The sequence below is a fragment of the Podarcis liolepis genome, assembly GCF_965112155.1.
Source record: "Podarcis liolepis genome assembly, chromosome: 10".
In the NCBI taxonomy this organism is placed as follows: domain Eukaryota; kingdom Metazoa; phylum Chordata; class Lepidosauria; order Squamata; family Lacertidae; genus Podarcis; species Podarcis liolepis.
Window position 1 is genome coordinate 74,575,704 of NC_139562.1, and position 22,217 is coordinate 74,597,920.

General features: G+C 42.0%; 1 protein-coding gene across 7 annotated transcripts in view; it reads right to left on the reverse strand.

The window, feature by feature from the left end:
- ITPR2 (inositol 1,4,5-trisphosphate receptor type 2) overlaps positions 1-22,217 on the reverse strand; it is a 330,950-nt gene that overhangs the window by 51,355 nt on the left and 257,378 nt on the right. For 6 of the 7 annotated variants that reach the window (XM_083464129.1, XM_083464132.1, XM_083464130.1 and 3 more), the window contains 2 exons: positions 21,097-21,192; positions 15,560-15,679 (listed from right to left, as the gene is read on the reverse strand). In XM_083464129.1, the coding sequence (XP_083320255.1) occupies positions 15,560-15,679; positions 21,097-21,192 (216 nt within the window). The remainder of the gene's footprint in view (positions 1-15,559; positions 15,680-21,096; positions 21,193-22,217) is intronic. The other variant, XM_083464131.1, reaches the window with a different exon arrangement.

Consider the following 22,217-nt stretch of genomic DNA (forward strand, 5'->3'; position numbering starts at 1 on the left):
CTAGGTGGAATTCCCAGAATATGGCAAAGAGAGGACAGGGGCCCTGACAATAGTTTCATACAACTATTAAAAGTGAAGGGACCCTGTTTTCTTTTCCGTCTGCCCCCTTCCTGTTTAATCAATGTATATAATGCTTAACTGAAAAATTGGTGCTTCTAAACAGTCTCTAAAAGCAGCAGGGTCAGCTTTGCTCACTCAGTCTGAGCACCTAGCCCTGCCGCTGCCATTGTATGCAGATGGCCTTCATCTCCTTCTCCCTCGCTGCACCCTCTACTGAACATGATCCAGGTCTGACAGCATCCTTGTCCCCCTCCCCCATATTATATATCCTTTTTTTAATTATTTATATCTGTCCTGTAAATTCCATGTTTAAGTCCTTCCTGTCCTTGAATTTTCCCTTCCCTATTCTGTTTCCTGTCTCTAAAATCTTATCAGGGGACTGATGGAAAATGGCTCTTTTTTGTTTTTATTGTATGCCAATATAAGGACTGTTGTCCAATGGTGGAGTAAAAATATGAGAAACTACATAATAAATACATATACCCAACCTTTGGGTATATTCAGTTGAAGACTGAATGGGCTAATGCATGAGGGCCTCTTCTGATTGGGTCAGCTGGCTTTTAGACTTCACACACACACTACTTCTCCTTCCCAACATATGGTTCTGCTGCACATTTATGGTCTTGGTGGTTTATGTCTCTCATCTACTTGGGATCTTTGCTATGCTAATACCTAATTACTCCAGGGACTGCTGAACTAAGTGTGATGCAAGGAAGGATTTCTCAATTAAAGGTTGTGTGGTCTTGCCCTTCAATCAAGGTGGAATCTTAGTCAGGAAATCTCTCATGCATGATCAGGAGATCATACTATATCTGAGAGGAGGAAACCCACTGCAAATTCTTTATCTCTCCTAAAATTAAAATGTAGAACTTTTTGTAAAACTTCTTGCAGATTCCCTTTAATACAAAAGTGCAAGCTCTGCCTTCATCTCGTACAAGCGTGTTTCAGCTTAGCAGAGGGTGCCTGCTGCAATATATTGTTTCAGCAATGAGTCTGGTTTATTGCATTGCATGTCCTTCTGAGCACACTATCTAGATGCGCTATACTGTAAGGTGACTTTAGGTGAGGCTACCTTGAAAGGAGGCATTCATAAAAATGGAATACAACATTTATTGCTTTTCAATAACCTCCAGGTGGTCTACAAGCAAAAAAGACATCTCTTCCACCTCTTCCCTGAATCTTTCACAAATCTGAACTGAAAAGTGAAAGTTGTTTTCTTTCAGGTCCATGTGCCCTTGCCAGTAATGGGGATCCAACATTACAAAATGGCATCTTTGATCTTGTAAAAGTTACAGGGATCTACAAACATAATTGGTTAAAAAAACCACACCATAATGGGCAGAATCCAGCTGAATGTCCTCCTGAGCAGGACAATGCTGCTGGATTGTGTCCATTATCTGCAGCATATGTAAATCAGTGAATGTACTGATTCATTATTATGACGACTACACTGTTAGGCTTTGAACAGCGAATCTTGCAACAGGAATCTAGCTCTGGATACAGCAACAGGTGATTCTTCCAAATGAATGATTTCTTTATCTAAGGCTGGTATTATGGACACTCATACAGAGAATGTATGATAGATTTGATTATTATTATTATTTTAAAAAGATGGATAAAAGAAGAAATGGTTTATCTAGTCTCCTAGCAGTGTTTTTCTAGGTAGACTTTCATTTTGACTGAAGGTCAAGGTTGCTGAATCCTTAATCAAAGGAGCCTTTCTTGCCTCAAATTTAGTTCAGCACCAATCCCAGATGTGATTAAACATACACAATAGCAAGAATGCTTAGTAAGTGGGATGTGTTTTCTAATAAGATTCTATACTGGACATAAGCAATAATATAATCTCTGAGGCCATTTCCAACTCTGAAGTGTTTCTCTGTACCTCATCAGATTTTCTCAAAGTCCTAAGAAATGCAGCTCTCAGCTAGGAAAAATGGTACATGGCCTCATGGGTCCAGGTGTAAATTTGAAAATCTATTAGCTAATGATGAGAAGAGCCCCAGGCCTCTTTAGTAAAGAAGTAAAGGACTCACCAAACCACCTCTACAGAACTAAGTCAACTCGGGTCTCTGAAAAAGAAAATCTGGTAACAAAAACCCGTACACATGAAACTGATACAAATGCAAAAGCACATTTATTGGTCTGAGGATTTAGGATTTTTCACTTTTCAAAGTTCAAGTTCTCAAATATTGTAGCTGAGATGCAACAGAGCTGACAGCTGTGGTTCTGCATCCTCAATGCAGATGCAAATTCAAAGGTAAGTGCTATTAGGGGTTTTCAGAGGGCTCTTCTAATCTACAGTATTAAGAATACACTTCTAGGAACAGCATTCTATGCATCATGCCTTTTCGGGTGATTACACCTCTGTGTTAAATATGCATTTAAAGCAAGGCTCACTACATAAACAAGCAGTATTATTGCTCTCACTGAGTTTATGATGATATCGGGTGTCATTCCGTGTTGTCTGTGTGTAAGTGGAATGGACTTTTGATCACACAGAAGGACTTCTTCTCTTTCCTGTCCTCTCCCCTGGAGCTGTTCACAACACTCCCAGCATTATGACTCACCTTCCTAAATGAATATGCAAGATGCATGAAGATGAGAGCATCCTAAAACATGCTTGTTCCTAGTAGACATGGGTTCGGAGTTGACAGGGTATAGAAACAAAGCCAACATCCTGAGATGTTAAGAGAGAAAGCCTCAGAACTGAAAGGCCTGCAGCTGCTGAGACTAGGTGTCATTTCTGTGGTTGATGAATGATTGCAAATCACAGCAATGATGTGCTTCTACAAGTGCCACACAGTGCCCATTCTGTATGTGTAAAGAGTCATTACTTTAGTGTGACAGAACTTGACTTTGGAATTCCCCTACTGACATAGGAAGGTGCCATAACTGTACTCATGTAGACTTCTACCAAAAACTTTTGTTTTGTTGGGCCCATCAAGGCACATGATTGAACAGTTACATTTGTGTTTAAATTCACTTCAGATGTTTATTGTTTTTTGATGTTTTTAACAGTTTATAAATGTTTTCTATGAAGGCCTGATTTTTTTTATTTGCAAATGGTGTCGTGCATAATACCTTCCACCAAGTTTGCTACTTGTATTGTTTTATTCACACTACTTTCTTGCAGTACAGATATGTGATTCCAAACTGATTGTTACTGTGTGTGTTTTAATCTACAAAGGGTTAACATGGATTGGATCTGTGATAGCCTTATTATTAGTGCTGCAATTGTTCATTAGATCAGGCAATTGATTACAATACTTTTGATCAATTAAAATGTGTTTCTGATTAGCTGGCAGATTTAAAAACAAAGAAATTAACATTTGACTAATGCAAACATTTAGAAAAACAGCAAGTGTTATCTTAGAAGACTTTCCCTTCTTGACATGCATAGGAGGGAATTCCTTCTAAAAAATGCTGCCCATCTAAAAGCAAAGAAATGCACACTTTTCATTTCAGAGCTATTATATTCATGTGCAAATATATGAAGATTTGCTTAAATAATTCATCAATTACAACTCATGCAGCTAGCCAAATCTTGGATCTCTTTAATTAGGCAGCATCTCTGTTTATCATCATTCTTAGGCTAACACCTGTGCTTGTATGTGATAAATTATTATTATTATTATTATTATTATTATTATTATTATTATTATTTTAAAAAATACTCAATGGGGCAAAACTCCTTAAATGAGAGATCAAATGCCTGCTCTCCTCCACCAGAGTCTCACTGAAGTCAACAGGATATGCATTGTCTGACTCTGGGCTAAGTTATGACACTAAAGGATAATACTCTAACGGGCAAAAAGTCAACAAGATGCAGAGAGAGAAAGTTGCCAAGGATTCTCTTCGCAACAGAACAGCACCTTCAGACATTTGTTTCATATTTCTGGGGCTCATTAGTGTCAAGCCCCTGTTGCACCTTCCACACTGGATCTTTAGAGAGAGCGTAAAGTAGTGTTATATACCATTTTAATGAACTGCAAGGTTCTCCTATTTCAGTCCTACCAGTCCAAGTCCAAGTGCCTTGCAACAGCTTCTGATTCTGCTGGCATTTAACTAGATGGTGTCAGAATGACACTGCTATCTTGTCTCATCAGGATGATGACTACAAAAACAAACATGCAGAACATAAAAAGTTCTATGACAAGCATCAGGCCTGGCAATCAATGATTTGAGTCCCAAGGGAGTCACGTTTCCATATTATCTCTGAGCTCTGGCACTGCAATCAACTGAGGTGCAACACTGCTCAGAGAGAAATCTGCAAACTCAGCAAAGCCCCACACCAATTTCAGTCTAGGGACCTAACTTACACCTTTTGTGCAAAATAAAAAAAAAATCCTTCCAGTAGCACCTTAAAGACCAACTAAGTTAGTTCTTGGTATGCGCTTTCATGTGCATGCACACTTCTTCAGATACACCTTTTGTGCAGTTAGGGGATTTTTCTTCCCAAGAGGGTGGCTGGAGTGGCTTTCCAGAGAAGCTGTTTTAAGACTTCAAGACATTATCACTCTATTTCTCATTATTTATAGTGCATTTATAGTGCACTTAAAAACCAGCAAATAAGAAAAAGGTACTGCTATGTACAGCTATTGTGCCTACCTAAAGAAAGTTGGGAGCACAGCTTTCAGGTGTAAAAAAGTATAGTCCAGAGTTCAAACATATTTATGTGTGCATCTGTATCTAAATCTATAAAAAACACCCACACACCCCTGTATGTTTCCTTGAGGTGTGTTTTCTCATTCCAATGAAAGGGAAATGAAATCTAGGTATGTGTAATTGCATTTGCATGTATTCAAACCATACCTCTCCCTTTCCTCTGTTGTGGTCTCTCCAACTGTCAAATATCAGATTTGTAAGCTGCAAGGAGCAGAAGTCTGTCCTTAACTGTAATTAAGCAATTTCTGAGTTCTGACATTAACTGTACTTAAGGTCACTTGTTTCACATGGTTAAGTGTGAAAAGGGATTTGCCTCAGAGAAAAGCAGGCACAGAGATAGAGAGTACATGCTCTCAAAGCTGGCCCCTAATTTTAAAAAACTAGTTTAAAAAGAGCAAGTGCTATGCCTGTGCTGGCTCCTATTTCTGTTGTTTGTTAACAATGAATTGGGTTGGGGAGGTTCCCTGTAGAACAAACACATGATTTTACAGGTATGCAAAGATGGACCACAATCCGCTGGTGGGCCACTGGTCAATTTGTAGTGGACCATATAGCATTTGTTGGTTGTTGGGATTTTCCCCAAGAAGGTTGAACTAGGTAGCCCTAGTCTGATTAAGATCACTTGTTCTGTCTTAAGCAAGACTGAACATCCAGGATGATTTAACAAAGATTACTGATTTAACATTGCAGTCTTCAGCTGCGATGCTTACCCCATTTAGCTGGGGGCAAGCCTCATTCAATTCAATAGAATTGAATTCTCAGTACACATGGCTAGAATTGCACTGTTAATTAGCAAGAAATCTTATTAAGTGCATGCATGTGGGAGAAATGATCCTGGGTGTTCCCTGGTGAGAACAAGGAGTGCCAGGGTGGGGAATATATAATTTTGCCCCCTCTGTTAATGTGAGCTTAAGACTGCAGAGAAAGCAGCGGAAGTGAGATTAACAACAACAACAACAACAACAACATATTATTTATACCCCAGTGATCTGGCTGGGTTTCCCCAGCCACTCTGGGTGGCTCCCAACAAAATATTAAAAATACAATAAAACATCAGACATTAAAAACTTCCCTAAACAGGGCTGCCTTCAGATATCTTCTAAAAGTCAGATAGTTGTTTATTTCCTTGACATCTGATGGGAGAGTGTTCCACAGGGCGGGCGCCACCACTGAAAAGGCCCTCTGCCTGGTTCCCTGCAACCTTACTTCTCCCAAAGAGGGAACCGCCAGAAGGCCCTCAGCGCTGGACCTCAGTGTCCGGGCAGAATGATGGGGGTGGAGACGCTCCTTCAGGTATACTGGGCTGAGGCCATTTAGGGCTTTAAAGGTGAGCACCAACACTTTGAATTGTGCTCAGAAATGTACTGGGAGGCAATGTTGGTCTTTCAGCACCTCTAAGGGTCTTCTGCTGGTTCCCTCACTGTGAGAAGTGAAGTTACAGGGAACTAGGCAGAGGGCCTTCTCAGTAGTGGCACCCTCCCTGTGGAATGCCCTCCCTTCAGATGTCGAGATAAAGAATTACACAACTTTTAGAAGACATCTGAAGGCAGCCCTGTATCGGGAAGGTTTTAATGTTTGATGTTTTACTATGTTTTTATATATGCTGTAATAATATTTTTATATAATAATATAAATGTTGTTGTTATTATACTTGGTAGGTAGCACTGGTGGTCTCTGTTGTATTTCTGTATTTTGGATCTGGTAGTAGTTATTATGTTGCCATATGCTTGTTGCTGTTGTTTAGATAAATGTTTTTAGAGGATATCTTATCTAATTGTTTTGTGCTGCTTTAAAATGTTAATTGTTATTGTATCATTTGTATTTATTTGTGATTATTATGGTATAGTATCCATTCTTAAGGAAATCAGCCCTGAGTGCTCACTGGAAGGACAGATCATGAAACTGAGGCTCCAATACTTTGGCCACCTCATGAGAAGAGAAGACTCCCTGGAAAAGACCCTGATGTTGGGAAAGGAGAAGGGGACGACAGAGGACAAGATGGTTGGATAGTGTTCTCGAAGCTACCAGCATGAGTTTGACTAAACTGCGGGAGGCAGTGGAAGACAGGAGGGCCTGGCGTGCTCTGGTCCACGGGGTCACGAAGAGTCGGACACGACTAAATGACGAAACAACATGGTATAGTAAACAGATCAGAGATTTCTTTGGCATATGGACTGGTATATAAGTTACCTAAATATTCTTACCATTGTAGTCATAAAATAAAATTGCTAGAAAATAATGTTAGGTATTTAAGTCAGTTTATGTCATGTTTGATCAAACATGGTCACTTTGGTCACTAGCAAGGCAAATCTGCTGCACCTAATGACATATTCCTTTCCTTCCACTAATAATTACCAATTAACTCAGATTACTACTGTATGCTTACTAGAGAACCCAGGGATAATATTTTGCTTCCACTCAAAAGAAAAATGCTTCTCTCTCTCTATTTTTAAGAACTTTATCAATGGAAGTGAATGGCCAACTGTGCTAGACGATCAGGAGAGAGATTAATTCAAAATGATGTTTGTATACTGTGAAGACACATCAATATCATGTTGTGTAAATTTCTTTTAACCGTAGCAGGTGACAAAAGCAGTTTTCATGATTCCCATCAGGAGATAGTTGGGTTTGCATAGGTGATCTCAGCTAATGAAATGCCCAATTATAACAATGATTTAGATCAATAGCCACCTCCTCTGGATCCTAGAATTCAACAGCCCAACCACTGCTGTGACCTGACAAGTGAACATCATTGTGTACATTATCAATAAACATGACAGACTTTCCAAAGAATATGCATCCTGTTAAAAGCACAAGAAACCATTCTTTATTACTAACTAGCACCCATTATGTAAAATATATTTTTAGTCTATTGGAATGGCTCCTAGAACAGTGGGGTGAATTCTTTCCCTTGTCCTTAGCCTCACACTTACTGTTACCTCTCATTATAGTTTCCTTTTTATACTGGAAAAGGCAGAGGATCAAAAGGGGAGAAAAATGAGTGTGGGGAAAGGAGATTGGGCCAGGTTATTGATTCAGCAGAATAAAGCAGTGTAGCTTTTCACTGCTTTTACCTTTTGAGGAGGCAGGTGTTGGTGGCATTGTATGAGGTACGTGTGAATGCACACATTCAAGAGTTAGGGAAGAACCATCTCTCCGCATAAAGGCAAATAGCATTCCATGTAGATTAGACTAAAATCTTCTCCTTGAAATGCTGGTTTTTACGTACAGGGGGTTCCTCCCCCATTTTTTGAGTACTGAAATGCCCCCCCCCGCCCAAGTTGGAACAGTCAAAGAAAGGCTCCACCACATGATTTTCCTGATTGTACAAAGTGGGCCTGAGTGCTTTCACCCTGTTTTTAATGCTACACTGTTGATTGGCACAATCCAATTCTATTATAATCAAGGAAGTTGTGCCAGTGAAAGAGAAGACTGTATCTGAAGCCTCTTCTACTATTAATGCAAATGGACAAAGCCTCTTTAAAGCAGAAGTGGAGATCCGAATGCTTTCCAGATGTTGTAGGACTATGTCTCCCATCATCTCTGCCCATTGGAAATCCCTGTTGGCTAAGACCAACTGGAGTTGCAGTCCATCAACATCTGGAGGCCTGCAGGTTCCCCACCCCTACTTTAGAGCCTACTGTGTCGTGGTGGCAATAAAATGCACGATGCTCAACATGCTTTGAATGAATGACCACAATAAATGGAAGAGAACTTGTGAAACAGATTGCATTCAACCCAGTCCTACTCAGAGTAGACTCACTGAATTGAATGAATCACAGTTAGCCATGACTATTAATTTCAACGGGTCTACTCTGAGTAGAACTTAGCTGAATACCACCTGTTGTATTTTCTAACACGTGTCTCTATTTCAAGCATTATTTGGAGCTTTTCCTTTTCTTTACCTTCCTATTAGTGTCACTTGCTCCTTCCTTTTTGTTCTCCTGAAGTTTGAGGTACAGTTAACAATAGACAAAACAAAGCACTGGAGAGACCAAGAACAGCAGATAGGTTTGGCACCCCTGCCCCTTTGAGGTTCATCCATCCTAGTGAGTATCTGCCATTCTCTCATATAGGAAAAGGGAGGACCTGAATCTGGAGAAAACAATGCTGGAGGGGGGGGGCAAAATCTTCTGATAGGATGACTAGACTACCAACCAATCCTCATCTTATGGAGGGTGCAATGTGCCTCCATGCGCAGGACACACAAGGCACATTGCTCCCCCTCCCAAGCCTCCCCCACCTGCAATGCACAAGCCACATGCATCTCCCCAGTTACGACAACAAACATTTACCTCGTAGTTAGTAAACATTGCTCATCTCATGCAAATTATCTCTTCCTTTTTACTGGAGGTCGTAGGAAGCATCTAGCGATGCTGTATGCAACAAACAGGTTGCATTTCCCACCATTTCTGCCACTTTTGCCAGTATTTTACCATGGGTTGTGGAAATAATGTTGCATATGTAAACTCTCATAAATGGTTCAGCCATATTACTTAGAATTTGCATCTCATCATAGGCTCTAACCACTAGTACAGGGGATGAGGCATTGCTCTTGATGGAAGCAGCAGTTTTAGGAGGGAATTAAGCTAACCATTTGTGAGTTTGCAGGGCAGCAGTTGAAGAAGGAGCAAAAAGGGTTTTCTTGTGTGTGTGCGTTTCTTTGTGGCTGATTAGCTGTTTTCCCTGTGCAAAGGTCAGAGGGGGCAGGGTTTCTGTTGAGGAAGGTGATTAGCTGTGGGAGGAGCTTATCAGAGTTTGCAGGGCAGCGGTGCGCGCCTAGTGGCGCGCGCAGTTATACCCATCTTTTAGATTTAGGGGAGCTAGTCTCAAACGTTTGTTGGGGGAGACCTAGGTTTTTTTTTTTGTGGGGGAAGTTATTTGTCCTGTCTTCAAGCTTTTTATGATGGAGGACCTCTGTAGCCACCCCCAGCGACACGATCTCATGATGGAAGGGGAGGGAACAGCTGCAGTCGTCTGCGATTCCTGCGCAATGTTTGCCATCTTGCCAAAGGTTGCAGGCAGCTTTACCTGCAGCAATTGCATGTTGATTGCCCTTTTAAAAGACAAAGTCCAGCAACTGGAGGAACGTGTAGCTACACTCCAAAGAATTAGAGAGCTGGAGCTCTTCTTGGAAGCAACAGAGCACACCGTCCCCACCAAGGAGGAGACAGGGGACTCCCCTGAGAAGGAGGCTTGTTCACCAACACAGGAGCCAGATATATGGAGAAACGTGACTCAAAGAAGTAGGAGGCCCAGGGTTCACTCTGATTGTTTAGAAATACACAATCGCTTTGAGGTCCTCTCCCCTAGCATGGAAGACGAAGAGCAGACTCCATTTGAGGATCTCTCCCTCATTACAGTCGATCAGGTATATGAAGACGAGCAGCAAAGTCAGTCCTCAGGGAATGTGCAGGCAACCTTGGAACGGACAGCTCACGGAAGAACCCCGACCAAACCCAAGAGGAGGCGTGTAGTGGTGATAGGGGATTCCCTACTGAGGGGAACAGAAGCAGTGATCTGTGGGCCTGACAAGATGTCTCGGGAAGTGTGCTGTCTCCCCGGGGCTAAGATCCAAGATGTAACTGAACGACTGCAAGGAATCATAAAACCCACTGACGAATACCCCTTCCTCTTGGTTCATGTGGGAACCAATGACACTGCAAGCAATAGCCTCCAGAAGATCAAAAGAGACTACGAGGCTCTCGGCAGGAAATTGAAGCAACTAAATGCACAAATTGTCATCTCGTCTGTCCTCCCAGTTGAACGACGTGGCCCAGGGAGAGAGGGGGAAATAGTGGAAGTGAACAGCTGGCTTCGCAAATGGTGTAAACAGGAACGGTTTGGATTCTTAGATCACGGACTGCAGTTTCTTGAAGATGGACTTCTGGCAAGTGATGGGCTGCACCTCACAACGGTTGGGAGAAATGTTTTTGCCAAAAATCTCAGAAACCTCATCAGGAGGGCTTTAAACTGACTAATGTGGGGGAGGGGGACAGTGCTCCTGAAGGTAGGAGTCTATCAATTAATGAAGATGATCATCCAAATGTCATAGACCAAATGGAGCAAACAGCACGCGGACCTAGTGGTGGGAGGAAAAAATCCTTAAATAAGAGACACGGGGGAATGATTAATGGACTTCAATGTCTGTACACTAATGCGCAAAGCATGGAAAATAAACAAGATGACCTTGAGCTCTTGGTACAGCAAACTAAATATGACATAATAGGCATCACTGAAACCTGGTGGGATAAGTCCCACGATTGGAATGTAATAATGGGGGGATACAATCTATTTCAGAGAAACAGACCAGACAAGAAAGGAGGAGGAGTGGCGTTATATGTCAGGGATGTGTATACCTGTGAAGAGATCCAAGATTTAGAACCTCAAAGCCAAAGTGAGAGCATTTGGGTCAAAATTAAGGGAGAGAAGAATAACAGAGACCTCATTGTGGGAGTTTACTATAGATCCCCAAGCCAAACGGAGGACATAGATGATGCCTTCCTGGAACAGATGGCCAAGCATGCAAAAGGAAGGGAGATAGTAGTAATGGGGGACTTCAATTATTTGTTGGATGTCAAACCCAGCCAAGAGCATAAGGTCAAACAGATTCCTCACTGGCCTTGCAGACAACTTCATTGTCCAGAAAGTGGGAGAAGCAACAAGAGGAACAGCCATTTTAGATCTGGTCCTAACCAATGTTGATGACCTGGTTAGTGGGGTAGATGTGGAAGGATCATTAGGCGCGAGTGATCATGCTCTTCTGAAGTTTACTATACAGCGGAAAGGAGCAGCCAAGCATACTAGGACTCAATTTCTTGACTTTAAGAAAGCCGACTTCATAAAACTTAGGGAAGTGCTGGGTGAGATCCCATGGACAGCAATACTAAAAGGAAAAGGAGTTCATGATGGCTGGGAGTTTGTTAAGAGGGAGATAGTAAAAGCACAACGTCAGGCAATACCAATGAGACGGAAACATGGAAGGTGCCTAAAGAAGCCAGGGTGGCTATCTAAAGAACTTTTAACTGAATTAAGATTAAAAAAGGATGTGTACAAAAAATGGAAAAGGGGGGAAACCACCAAAGAGGAATTCAAACAAATAGCCAGCACGTGTAGACACAAAGTCAGAAAAGCTAAAGCACAGAATGAACTCAGGCTTGCTAGAGAGGTTAAAAGCAACAAAAAAGGCTTTTATGGGTATGTTCGTAGCAAAAGGAAGAACAAAGAAACAGTGGGGTCACTCAGAGGAGAAGATGGTGAAATGCAAACAGGGGACACAGAAAGGGCTGAACTCCTCAATGCCTTCTTTGCCTCAGTCTTCTCCGATAAAGAAAACAATGCCCGACCTGAAGAATTTGGAGCAAATGATTCAGCAAAGGAAACACAGCCCAGAATAAGTAAGGAGATAGTACAAGAATATTTGGCTAGTTTAGATGTATTCAAGTCTCCAGGGCCAGATGAACTGCATCCAAGAGTATTAAAAGAACTGGCAGATGTGATCTCAGAACCACTGGCAGTCATCTTTGAGAATTCCTGGAGAACAGGCGAAGTCCCGGCAGACTGGAGGAGGGCAAATGTTGTCCCTATTTTCAAAAAGGGGAAAAGAGAGGACCCAAATAATTACCGCCCAGTCAGTCTGACATCAATAGCAGGGAAGATTCTGGAACAGATCATTAAGCAAACAGTCTGTGAGCACCTAGAAAGGAATGCTGTGATCACCAATAGTCAGCATGGATTTCTGAAAAATAAGTCATGTCAGACTAACCTGATCTCATTTTTTGACAGAATTACAAGCCTGGTAGATGAAGGGAACGCAGTGGATGTAGCCTACCTTGATTTCAGCAAGGCATTTGACAAGGTGCCCCATGATATTCTTGTAAAGAAGCTGGTAAAATGCGGTCTTGACTATGCTACCACTCAGTGGATTTGTAACTGGCTGACTGACCGAACCCAAAGGGTGCTCATCAATGGTTCCTCTTCATCCTGGAGAAGAGTGACTAGTGGGGTGCCACAGGGTTCTGTCTTGGGCCCGGTCTTATTCAACATCTTTATCAACGACTTGGATGATGGACTCAAGGGCATCCTGATCAAATTTGCAGATGACACCAAACTGGGAGGGGTGGCTAACACCCCAGAGGACAGGATCACACTTCAAAACGACCTTGACAGATTAGAGAACTGGGCCAAAACAAACAAGATGAATTTTAACAGGGAGAAATGTAAAGTATTGCACCTGGGCAAAAAAAATGAGAGGCACAAATACAAGATGGGTGACACCTGGCTTGAGAGCAGTACATGTGAAAACGATCTAGGAGTCTTGGTTGACCACAAACTTGACATGAGCCAACAGTGTGACGCGGCAGCTAAAAAAGCCAATGCAATTCTGGGCTGCATCAATAGGAGTATAGCATCTAGATCAAGGGAAGTAATAGTGCCACTGTATTCTGCTCTGGTCAGACCACACCTGGAGTACTGTGTCCAGTTCTGGGCACCACAGTTCAAGAAGGACACTGACAAACTGGAACGTGTCCAGAGGAGGGCAACCAAAATGGTCAAAGGCCTGGAAACAATGCCTTATGAGGAACGGCTAAGGGAGCTGGGCATGTTTAGCCTGGAGAAGAGGAGGTTAAGGGGTGATATGATAGCCATGTTCAAATATATAAAAGGATGTCACATAGAGGAGGGAGAAAGGTTGTTTTCTGCTGCTCCAGAGAAGCGGACACGGAGCAATGGATCCAAACTACAAGAAAGAAGATTCCACCTAAACATTAGGAAGAACTTCCTGACAGTAAGAGCTGTTCGACAGTGGAATTTGCTGCCAAGGAGTGTGGTGGAGTCTCCTACTTTGGAGGTCTTTAAGCAGAGGCTTGACAACCATATGTCAGGAGTGCTCTGATGGTGTTTCCTGCTTGGCAGGGGGTTGGACTCGATGGCCCTTGTGGTCTCTTCCAACTCTATGATTCTATGATTCTATGATTCTATGATCTATGGAAACAGTGACCTTAAATGGCAGGTGGAAGTAGGATGAAAAAGAGAGGAAAACAGTAACACAAAAACAGCAAGCAAGAAATGTATGAGAAGATGCAACACAGGAAAATACTGAGAAGAAACAATAGCTTGCGTATGGGAGAGTAAACATGTGTGTCTTGCCAATGTCTCATCTAGGAGCATGTGGTGCTATCCTATATCCCACATTACATTGCAACATATTTATATCCAGTGCTTTTTTTCTTAAAAAATTGTTTAGGGGTATTCTCATTTTCCTTCTCATATTGAAATACTGCCCCTCAGCGAGGCCAAACTCAGATTACAAAATGTTTAGGGGTATGCATACCCCTGCATCCCCTAGAAAAAAGCACTGTTTATATCTTTTTAAGCATGGAAGGTCAGCAACTTACAATAATGCTTTTGGTAAGATCAACCACAAGTAGGAGCAGGAAAGGCTGTGGCAAAATGCAGAACTGGCTACTGCCTTTTAAACAGCAACAGAAACTGAGAGTCTGAGTGCCCCCCAAATAAACTGTCGTAACAAGGCTGAGATAACAAATAGAGGAACATGAATCTAGTTTCTGCAGCTTCTTGTAATCACTGCAGAGATTGCAAAGCTTTCCTGGGGCCAATTAAAATCCAGGATATTCTCCTGCTGGGACTCAAAGGCCAAGCTAAACCATATGAACTATGGCAAGCTTGGAGAATTTGTAACTCATCAAGCCAAGTACAGGCTAGTAGCCTACCAGTTTGCTAGTAAAACTGAATTATTGTGTCGTAAAATGATGCATGTCTAAAAAGTGTGTCACCAACACGAAAGGTTTGGAAAGCTCTGGTGTATAGGGTGTCACTTCTAGTTATCAGTGTTAGGCAATCTGAGTCAGCAGTGTTGCTCAACTAACACTCAGGAAATGCTGACATACAGTAATCATCTCAGGGATTGCATTATCATTATTTGGTTATATGGGATGATCTTATGTGGGACGATAAGTTGAGAAAACCCAACTAATTAAATCACAGCGTGTGGGTTGCATCCACTACTCTGCAGGCATAGTGCCACTGATGCAACGGGACTTCTTTTTCATCTCCTCCCCCTGCACGTCCCCCAAGTGTCTGGAGGTGATTTTGAGGGGCAATGGAAGACTAGAGGGGACAGGAGAGGAAGAGGAATTTCCATTGTGCATGCAGAATGCTGTTGCACCAGTGGAGCTGCAGTGTTGCATATTGCTGCACCCAAGCTTCCCCTGCCCCCTTTCCCACCTTGAAATAACAGCTGTGTGGCCAAGGATGATATGCATACAGGCTTCCTATCAAATGCATTTTTCCAGCTGACAGGTCTGCTTTTTCAGGAGAGCTTGATTGGTATACAGGACTCAGCTAACCAAGCTATTTTCCTATGAAGTCAGAAAATACCACGTCTCAGGAGTGCAATGGATCCAAATCCCAGGACTCCTGTTGAACGCTGCTGCTACTCCAATGGAGATAGGATTCTCCCCTCCCTTATCTGGTGGTGGGCAGCAGTGGAAGGAGGTCCCTGCCTCCTTTGCCACCTAGTAGGTCTCTGCCCTTTGAGTCTTTCTCATTTCCCAGGGTGCCTCCAATGGGGTTTGCTGCATGGGTGTGGGAAGTACTGGCACACTGCTTGGGAATGCACTGCAACAGGCCAAAATTTCACAGACACATAGAGAAATATTTTTTGTAACAATTTCCAATGGTAAGGTATTAACTAACTTCAATCCCTTCCCTACTCACCCGGGACTAAGCCACACTGAACTCAGTGGGATTTACTTTTCAGTAGATGGGTACAGAATTAAAGCATTCACAGGGCAACGCAATGCAATACCTGATGAGCTAATATATAGATATTATGTCCAACATCTTTTGGAGAAATACCGTCACCCCCATTTTCCTCATCATGTTCACTCTCCAGACCTTGACTGTACGCATTCTTCATTACATCCACCTTCAAAACAAATTGAAATGCAGTTGACATGAAATATACTGACACTAGTTTCAAAGTAACAAATCAAATTTGGATTAATTTCAACAGTTCATTTCAGAGAGGACATACCATTACATATTTTTTTCAAATGAAGAGGAAATGTGCAAAAGTTCATTGGAGTATGTGGCAGGGGCGGGGGATCTAGTTCTCCTGAATACAGTGAAAGCTTGGGTTACGTACCGTCCTCCTTATGAATGCTTCAGGTAACGACCTCCGCTAACCCAGAAGTATGTCTCCTGGTAGTGAACTTTGCGAGTGGAAGTTGCGTAGCAGCAGCGCAGCGCCCCATTAGTGAAACACGCCTCAGGTTAAGAATGGTTTTGGGTTAAGAATGGACCTCTGGAACGAATTATGTTCGTAACCGGAGGTACCACTGTATAAAGAAATTTTAGTGGGGGAGATGGAGTTATTTTTATTAAGGATAATGGTGCCCATTAAAAGGAAAACTAAGTGGACACCAGAGTTTCTCATTTCCAAGTTGCCGATCAATAGGGGTATCCAGCTGCTTGTTTTCAGAGAAATAAATAATGTGTAAAGGTCAGATAATCTTTCTTTCATCAGGAAACATCACAAAGACGGGGGTTTTTTTTTTTCTTGGAAATAAATCAGACAATGGAAATTTTAAGAAGTTGCGGAACCAAAGTATTACAGGAAAACTAGTCTGTATGACAAAAATGTTGACCAGATTTTTCTCTGGTGAGAAACTGTGAATAAGAGTTGTTTGAGCTGTTATATCCTTGGCCAATAACTAATTTTTGAAATGGAGGAGGGGATGAAAGGCCTGCAACATTGACTGCACCCACTTTCCCATGATTCTCAGGCGTGGGGTCTATAGCCTTCATCTTTTGCTTCCCTTATTCATATCTACTCAGTATTGACACTGGCTGGGAGTCAGCAGTGGAGAAGTCTAGAAGTCTGACGGAGACTCTGTGTGTGTGTGTGTGTGTGTGTGTGTGTGTGTGTGCGTGTGTGTGTGCGTGTGTGAGAGAGAGAGAGAGAGGGAGGGAGAGAGAGAGAGAGAGAGAGAGAGAGAGAGAAGTCTGTAGTTGTATGCTGGAGGAGAGCTGCAGAGAATGGGGATGGAGTTGTCAAAGCCCTCTTGCAGTTCATACTGGGAAAGACTGGGTGAAAGAACCTTTCCCTGCATCTTGAATTGTACAAGAAAATGCAGCTGATCTGAACAATACAAAGGTGGGTGGGTGGAAGCTGAGGTTAGAGGAATGTTGGAGAAATCCTCAAATACCAACATTCAATCAATAAAATGCAAAGTAATGCATAATTTGCTGGCTCATCTTATCTATTTATCAAAATCATTTTATCCATATCAAAATCTCTTACCATTCAAGGATCCCAAAATGATTTACAAAATGAAATCCCAACACTAAAATATTAAAAACATGTAAAATCAAAGAAGTATTCAAATATACATTAAAAATCTAAATAAAATCAACAACAAACAATAATCATGGTCAGCAATATACACAATGCCAAAAATGAGCCAATAACCTAGTTGGGTTATTGAGCAAACAAATGTGTTTTCAGCAATCTTTGGCTGCAGCCTGCTGTGGGTGCGGGAGTGGGGTGAGGGAATATGTTTCAAAGAGTTGCACCGCTACAGAGAAGACCTGCAAATAACATGTGGTAAAAAAATGTCACCACTAAGAAATCCTCCTCTGATTATCTTAACATCCTGCCAAAGACCTACACAGGGGAAGGCTATCTTTTAGGTATTCTGGTCCTGAGCTGTTGGCTTAATATGTCAGCAACAAAGCCTTGAAAATGGCTTGGTGGCTAACAGGCAGCCAGTGCTTTTAGCACAGGTGTAACGTGTGCACGCAGGTGTAACGTGAGGGAGGCAGGTGGCGCTGTGGGTTAAACCACAGAGCCTAGGACTTGCCGATCTAGCAGTTCGAAAGCACGTCAAAAGTGCAAGTAGATAAATAGGTACCGCTCAGGCGGGAAGGTAAACAGCGTTTCCGTGCCCTGCTCTGGTTTGCCAGAAGCGCCTTAGTCATGCTGGCCACATGACCCGGAAGCTGTACGCCGGCTCCCTCGGCCAGTAAAGCGAGATATGCCCCGCAACCCCAGAGTCGGTCACGATTGGACCTAATGGTCAGAGGTCCCTTTACCTTTACCTTTACCGTGTGCACAACTGAATACTCTACCTTGCGGCAGCATTCAGCACCAGCTCCAGTTTGTACATCCATCCCAAATGCAGTCCCATATATTGGATTACAGTAATCCAGACTTGAGGTGATCAGTGCCTGAGTTGCAGAGATTTAGACTATTGTGGTCTAGGTAAGGGTGGAGTTGGTGCACAAGCCACAACTGCTGAAAGGGATAGCCACCAATTATTTGTGCATCTCGTGGCAATGATGGTTCCAAAAGTATCCCCAAACTACAAATGTTGTGTTGTTGAAGATGGCGTGCGATCCCTTGGATTACTGATAGAGCTTGGATATGCAAAGCTGCTTCACACAGAGGGTTTTCCTAACACACAAGCAATCACAGCCTTTTATTGACTGCATGTGTGCCTGAGACTACAAGTAGGAACATTACATGAACCCCCAGTGTACACAGCTAATGTCAACGTTTTAGGGAAGAGGTAGCCAACGTGGCTGCCTCCAGATGTAATCAGTAATCAGCGTGGCCAGTGGCCAGGGCTGGTGGGAATTTTATTACACGTTTGGGGAGCTGCCCGTCTTCACCTGAAGAAGAATGACCCTAAAGGGAGCATTTGAGATGTTTCTCTACTAGCCTTCACCAACCTGATGCCCTCCTATGACTTCCATCAACCCTTTCAGAACATTTGGAGGGCACCAGTTTGGTTAGGCTGCCTCAGACCATTAATTTTTTGTTTTTGTTTTTGTAAGAATCCTCCATGTGGCTTGCACAATGTCTAAATGATCCAATGAAATTAGGTCCTGCCCGCATGGCTGCAATATTTAAATGGTGTTCCAGCCACATGACCAAAGGGTAGTATGGTAGCTCAGAAAAGGAGATGTCAGCCAGGAAAACTCTAGTTTAAATGTCACTTCTGCCATTAACTCACTATATGGCCTCAGGCAAGCCACTCTTTCCCAGTCTCTCATCTGGAATTACTACATGGGAGGCCCCCACCCAGTGTAATTTCAGGTGTGGGAGAGTGATCTGGATTAAGACTTCAGCAAGATTAAAATCTCACTACCCCCATGCCAAGATCCCAGTCTGGACTGGATCCTCTGTAGCTGCAATTTGCATGGGAGGAGTGTTATTGGAGTGGATCCCCCAAGTGTAAACTGCAAGTTTGTTGGTGGAGAGAGTGAGAGAGTGGGGGGATGAATAAGGAAGATAGAAAGAGAGTGTAGCCCTGCTCACTTTTGCCTCCAGTCCTGCCCACCACTGGTATGTGGGCTGCAAATCAAAGGAAAAAGGACCGAGACCTGCCCTATACAAAATGGCTATAGTGCTTCCAGTTCCTGTCCCGTGCCATGGTGATGGCTCTCTCAACATCAGAGAGGCACAGGCTGAAAAAAGGGGTGGAAGGGTTAAACAATTCCCTATAAACCTCTTGGGGTTACGGGAGGTACTGGCAGCCCACCGTCGCCTCAATGGCTCGCCCTGGCACAGATCAGTGTGGGGATAGGCGGAAGCACTGGGTGCTATGCAATTCTCCTGATGCAAACCCCACCCCCCAAATTGCCATTGGATGCAGAGGTTCTCCTTATAATTGGGTTTTAATTGGCATTAAGAACAGGCGCACAACAGACGAGATGGACATTATAACTGTGAACAATCAGCTGCATGGAACAGAGGTTTGAAATTGGGAGAAGATTCTATCTTGTGCTGGAGGTAGATGGAGGAGAGGAGGGCTCTTTGCTATATTTTATAGAAATTTTTACATTTTTGATCCAGCAACCCTCTCCTAATATTGGATTTTAAACTATACAAGTGAGGATGGCTTGATGAAGAGATATTTAAAAGAAGATGTAAAGCTGTGTGTGGCTTGAAAGGAGTAAAGGCGGGAGGAGAGCCTGCTTGTTTTGTTTGGAAAGATATCGCTGGGAGTTAGAGCCTACCCCCCCCCCCGGCCTAAAAAAGACTTAAAGACTAAGAGATCATGGAGAAGTTGAGATATAACCAGTGTTTTTTTCTGGGGGGTATGCATACCCCTAAACATTTTGTGAATCTAAGTTTGGTCCCATTGAGGGGCAGTATTTCCGTATGAGTAGGATAATGAGTAGGATAACCCCTAAACATGTTTTTAGAAAAAAAGCACTGGATATAACCAATTTTTTAAAAAAGCAAAATGCTATGGTAGCGGCAGAAGGAAAGTGGCATGAGGGCTTTTTGTATGTTGGAAGAGGAATGGCACCGACTTTTCCTTCCCTTCCCAGCCAGAGGAAGAAATGGCGAATCTCTGGAACTTGTTGATTCTTGGTGCCAGTGGAAGGGAGGGATCTGCTCTTGTCAATTTGGAACTGCTTGAGTATTATAGGAAGGAGCTGAGTCAGAGAAAAAAGAGGCTTTAACCTTGAAGTTGCCGCTTCGCCACAACCAGGCTGGAATACAACAACAATAGTGGGAGTAAGGAGATACTCCCAAATGCTGCAGGAAAAAGGAAAACATCATAGAGACATATAAGGTCAAGAGACTAACAACTGACTTTTGGATGTGGCATTTGCAGAATGAAAAGGAAAAAGCTATGGTTCCTCACTTGAAGCTTTTTTTGGAAGTTAAAATAATATAATAACATGAATAGAAATGATTAAAAGTGCAGCTGTTAATTATGTGATAATTTTAAAAAATGGAAAGTAATAGAAATAAATAAGAATATGAAATGCAGTAATATTAGATCATAAAGATCCATCAAGAATGATGCGTGGGAGGCCTCTTAACAAAATTGTATTAATTTGAAACTAATTTGTGTAATTGGGTTTATATTGGAAAATAATTGACAAAATGGCTATAACCTATGTTGGGCCCTTGGGACAGCACAGCCTCTATTTGCAAGGAAGGGTGGGGGAGAGATACAGCAAAAATGTTTTATTGAATTTAAGCCTATTTTATTTTATAATACGGGTTTTATGGTTAACTTAGGTTATTCAGCTTGTAATGTTCTCCCAAGAGAACTTACTGAAGTATGATAATTTAGTTAAGAAAACAATTATAGAAAATAATGCTTAGAATGAATAACAGTAATGAAGTCATAAAGACAGACCTGCTTAAATGCTTGACCTGTTTAAAGAACTATTTGTGACTTGTGGCTCCCATCCTGATGTGACATCCAGTCACTGTCTGGGTGCAGAAACTATTAAGCGATATCAAATAATTTATTTTACAAAATGATGGTGACATTTTCAATTAAAAAGATAAAGAATATACAAATATTTACTTACCAGCTCTCTTGGTCTCATGTTGAAAAGGATTCTTTCAGCATTTTCACTGTCGTGCCTGCTTTCCATAATAGCCAACAAAAGCTTGGAGGCATTATTCTGAGGGCACAGAATTGAATTGATGCAGTTAAAATTTATTTCATGAATTAATGATCCCTGTATTTGCTTTAATTGATATTGCTAGGGCTGCTTTCTTTATTAGATAAGATTTTAAACTGCTTGCATTTGTTTTTGAAAGACATAACATTAGTACAGTGTAAAGCTAATTAATTATTTCTTTGCAAGTGTGATCAGATAGATCAGATCAGAAGAATCTTTAAATGCATCAGCCACTATCTATAGCAATAAAATAAAATATACTGAAGATAGAGGTAAAACTTAACTATACAAAATGCATTTTGGAGGTTTACATCAATAATCAAATAATAGATCTTATTCTAATTGCCCCCACCTAAAAACCTTGCACTTTTTTCTGTCGCCTGATCATCTTGATCTGCTAGAAGAAAGGACACAGTAGCAATCGTTGAGCTGCCTGGCATGGACAATAATAGAGGGGTAATAACCTCACTCCTCAAATCTTTAGAAAGAGTGCAAGCCAGAAGCACATGAACCACTGACTCAATACTGCCATCTCCACATGAACATGACCTGCTTGTTTCCTGCTTGGCAGGGGGTTGGACTCGATGGCCCTTGTGGTCTCTTCCAACTCTATGATTCTATGATTCTATGACCGTTTTTCCAGCCGAATTTTTTGAAATCGACCCTCAAGTACAGCCGAAGGTGAAAGTGCAAAAATGCAAAAGTGAAAGTGTGTCTGTATTTTGGAATTGTTAAATTTTGCAGGTAGGGTGCCAACATGTCAAAATGACTAGCTGGGAAATAATCATACCATGGACAAAATTTCCTTATTGTGGCCAAATTATTCTGTCTCTCAGTATCATATAGGCGCTATCTAATTAAATTATTTGCTTTACGAAACCCAGTGTTAATAAACTTTTGCGGTGACAAACCAGAAAAGTAAAGCTTTTTCTTGACAATTTTAGTCCAAGTGCTCTCATGACAACCTTGCAATACCAAGGGTAATAGACCAGTGGGGATTAAATTTAGGCGAAGCCAATAAGTAA